This window comes from Drosophila montana, unplaced genomic scaffold (genome assembly GCF_035044405.1).
Source record: "Drosophila montana isolate Dmon_TW-CO22-7 unplaced genomic scaffold, ASM3504440v1 contig_1505_1, whole genome shotgun sequence".
Taxonomy (NCBI): domain Eukaryota; kingdom Metazoa; phylum Arthropoda; class Insecta; order Diptera; family Drosophilidae; genus Drosophila; species Drosophila montana.
Window position 1 is genome coordinate 1,733,698 of NW_026996452.1, and position 4,088 is coordinate 1,737,785.

A 4,088-nucleotide genomic window follows, 5' to 3' on the forward strand; every position below is an offset into this window, starting at 1 on the left:
ATTTAAAGTATCGCCTTTATTTGAAATTTTGATGATCGTAAATAATAATTTCAAAAATGGCTTTTTTTTTAAGTTAACTGTAGTTGTTGGGGCTTATGTGGTAAATAAGATTGATAAGATTTTGATAGACTGTCTACACTCTGCCATTGTCCAGTGTATCTCTTTCTTGATGTATTTCCACAATGGGCAAACGCACCCTCTCAGAAAGAAATAACATAACACTAAATTTAACATATTGCCAGGTAAGGTACATAATCGAATCTTAACTCGACTATCTTAGTGGTCTGACCCTTGCAGGACTGGTAGCATAAGGAGCATGAAACTTGTTCGACTGTCTAGTTGGCAGTCATAAGAAATTCGATTTCACATTTATCAAATAGTTGGCAACTTTCTCTCTGCCGACCTAAGGGCAAGACAACTAACGGTAACGGCAAGCTGCTTATTTTTTTTACGTATTCTGTCTCCAAGGATTTGCGGCAAGTCGTCATTCACTTTGCTCCTGACTTGTAGCAAATTTGCGGCATTGACAGCGCAAACAAACTTTGAATGATTAATCTGAGCATTTGTCGTACAAATTGTTAACGATTTTTTGCAATCAGTCTTTAAATCGATGTATCCTTTTATTTAGCATGTCATCAAATTAGGTGGAATTTAATTTGATGCCTCGACTGAGGCAATTTCTTATGCATTCTGATTACCAGCGTACCACCTTAATTGCATGCCATAACTCAATGCATAAAATACTTTTATCGACCTGTAGCGCGAATATGTGTCAAAAATACCAAGGTGCTTGACTAGAAGTTACCCTGTACTCGAGTTTGTTTCACTATTCTGCATACTACAGAAAAAACTGCTCTCAAATAACTTCTTGACTTATAATTTGGTAGATCTAAGAATTTTAGCTGTTATTTAAAGAATATACCTCAAACTACGGTTGACTACAATCAATATTTGTCAAAACAAAAAACAACGATAATCAAGCATTAAATACACTTGTACCCTTGTGGCCTACGGTTTTCGAGATATTTGCTGAGTGTGGTCAAGATATCTTTAAAAATAGAACAGTTTTCCAAGCAATATCACATTTTTCGAACGATTCTACCTATAAAACTCTCATATAGCTTAATAGATAGATGCTTACAAGCCTTTTCCCGTTTATAGGCGACATAGTAAAACTCGTAATTGCCAAGTTTGGTAAAGATATCTTGAATGACAAAAAGAAAATAATTGTTGACCAATCATTCCCATGGCAGCTATATGATATAATTGTCCGGTGAGGAGGGCATAGAAAGTTACACGACGGTAGCTAATCAAGAATGTACACATATACATATATATATATATATATGTTTATATATATATATATATATATATAGCTTATGAGGAGGCAGATGTGTCCTCCTCTGTGTTACACATTTCATCGAAAACTTATAAATAATTATAAATACAATTACACTTACTCATCCCCATTAAACCCATTAAAATTCCACAGTCAGTTAACAATGTCAGCAGCAAGCAGACGCTGCAGCGAAAAGATTAATTGAAATTCGCAGAAAGTCAACGCGCGGGAAAATATAGCGAATGCTAAAAGATAAAAGAGAAACTGGTACTGAATGTTCCAACAAAGATAACAACTAAGAGTGCTGTGGTCGGGAGTGCCCAACTAGGGAATACGCTGAAATGTCTTCGACCAAAACTAAATGTACCAAATGAAGAGAAGGGAAAATTTAAAAAAAAAGGTTAATAAAAAGAGTCAAAACAATCGCAATCGAAATTACAATTCTGATTATATAATTTAAAAAAGACGAGCATATGGATGTAAGTGTGCGCATGTATACAGAAATTCTTGTGCGTTGGTTTTTCTTTAACAACTTCTGTCTTTCTTAAGCGATTTTGATGAACTTTTCAACTGGGTAGTTTCAATTAATTAATTAATTTGAATTGCCGTGATGCCGGTAGCCATTAAATGAAAGATACTTGTTTGGCTTATACTATTTTATAAGCTGCATGTCAAATTTGGTTACTCTAGCTCTTAAAAAATAAGAGATTTGCTCAAAAACGAAATTTGTATATTGACTTTCATCGATTGTTTACGAACGAGGCAAGTTTTTATCATCGGATTATCCGAAACAAACTCATAGTGCAGGGGCATTAGAAGGAACTACGTTCAAGATTTCAAGTCTCTCGCTTATACTACGGACATGTTTGTTTGTTTGAAGCTAATGCGGTGGAAACTTAAGTAGAATGGAAAGGTAATTTCTTTCTCGGTTTTGGGAAAGTGATATTTAGAAGGAAAACCTCAACTGGTATCCAACTCTTTAAATATAACGTCATATTTTTAAGCCAGTTTAGAAGTTCTACCTTTTAAATATATTCATATAGAAATTATTGCAGTGCGATCTAAAAGTTATGTATACCCTGATTACCAGAGTATTTATTTGACTTTTTATGCCAAAGCATAGATACGCCCCTATAATTTGTTTCATATTGTTTATTTGTTGCTGACAAGTCAGTTGGTTTAAGCTTGAGCTTCGACTCGATTCGCTCGAGTCCCGAAAATTTGAATAAATGTTTCGCTATTTGTTCCTATGTGTGCTGATAGCGCCCGAAGTATTTAGTAAAGGTGACATTATATATTATACAGTACGGTGCAATATAAATGTAATAATAAATCGCCAATTCATGTCCAGCTGAATGTGAAATCAGATGGTTTCAATGCACCAGCAACACAAGACCCATAAATTGCGATGCAGAGGTGAACGAAGGTTGGATTAGGTTGAGTAAGCTGTGCGATGGCAACTGGGACTGTGCCGATGGCAGCGATGAGTCCATTATGGCCTGCAAACTGCATCCGTCCCTCCAGGTTGATCATTATTTCTATTGTGCCAGCGGAGGAGTAATCACAGATAATCAACGTTGCGATGGCAACAGGGACTGTTGGGAAGGATCGGATGAGCTTGGTTGTCAAGGTACTTCCAGAGCTCCTCCACCAAATACTTGCAGGTAAGTGAAGATTTTAGAGTGAACTGTGCGAATTTAACAAATTAAATTATAAATAGATATAATTAATAAATACTAGATTATGGTATAGACTAGAATTCAAATCCGTATCGTCGCTGTTCAATCAGTAAGTTATCTTGTATATTTACAGGGATTCGGAAATGGAATGCCGGCCAGGTGAATGTATATCCGTGGAGGGGTTGTGCAACCATCAAGTTGACTGCAGCAATGGGCGGGATGAGTCCCTATCGGAATGCTTTGAGGAATGTGACGTAGACCACTTTCAGTGCGGCTACGGAGCTTGCATCAAAAACGATCTGCTCTGCGATAACAAGCCCGATTGTCTGGACGGTGCTGATGAGCTATGGAATGTGTGTGCGGACATTGAAGGCTATAAGCCAACGCCGTATCGCAATTGCAGCGAACCACTGGTAAAGTTAGAACCAAAGTTTGATAAGGATACCAAATATCACGTGGCTCGCGGCCAGAAATATGTGTGGCCCAATGAGCCAGTGCACTTTACGTGTGGATGGAACAATCTGATTGGCTCGGAATGGAATGTGTGCCAGTTAGATGGCACTTGGCATAAACCATTGCCAAGTTGTGTATCACGTAAAAGAAACTGAACATTATAAACGCAATGCGTAAATGCAATAAAGAACATTAAATATTAAAATATTTATTATCTAATGATTGATAAGGCACACTTAGCCGCTTCGACTGCTGTTTCTGTCTAGAACTAGTACAAAAGGATTCAAAAAGTTAATGTTTAAGTTCATTTTGCCTGGCGAACTTATAATAAAGGAAGCGAACAGCTGATTGTCGATTTGGAAAACCGGATGACTCAACTTCTTGGAAAATGTTGCTCAGGACTCAATTTTCCCGCCCCTCGACCCGTTTATCCAGCGGTCATGATAGCCTTTTCATTCGTTTAGAGATTATTTTGATTAAGAATGGACTGCCACATAGTATGTATGAAGTGGCTAAATTCCAAATAACATACTTTTACCAAATACATTTATTAAATAAAAAACAACACACATTCCATTCCAATCCATTCCACTTGATGTTGCTTACGTTTCGGCTCC

At 36.9% G+C, this 4,088-nt stretch overlaps 1 protein-coding gene across 1 annotated transcript; it reads left to right on the forward strand.

Moving 5' to 3' along the window:
• Positions 1–2,499: 2,499 nt before the first annotated feature.
• LOC135435341 (very low-density lipoprotein receptor-like) lies at positions 2,500–3,676 on the forward strand. Its single transcript, XM_064692353.1, has 3 exons — positions 2,500–2,623; positions 2,691–3,003; positions 3,152–3,676. The coding sequence occupies exons 1-3, from the start codon at positions 2,569–2,571 to the stop codon at positions 3,624–3,626; spliced, it is 843 nt and encodes a 280-aa protein (XP_064548423.1). The 5' UTR covers positions 2,500–2,568; the 3' UTR covers positions 3,627–3,676.
• Positions 3,677–4,088: the final 412 nt, after the last annotated feature.

Coding starts and splice junctions, on each gene's coding strand:
- LOC135435341 (XM_064692353.1), top strand. CDS start 2,569: ATGTTTCGCTATTTGTTCCTATGTGTGCTGATAGCGCCCGAAGTATTT. Junction 2,624..2,690: donor GCCCGAAGTATTTAGTAAAG/GTGACATTATAT, acceptor ATTCATGTCCAG/CTGAATGTGAAATCAGATGG. Junction 3,004..3,151: donor CCTCCACCAAATACTTGCAG/GTAAGTGAAGAT, acceptor GTATATTTACAG/GGATTCGGAAATGGAATGCC.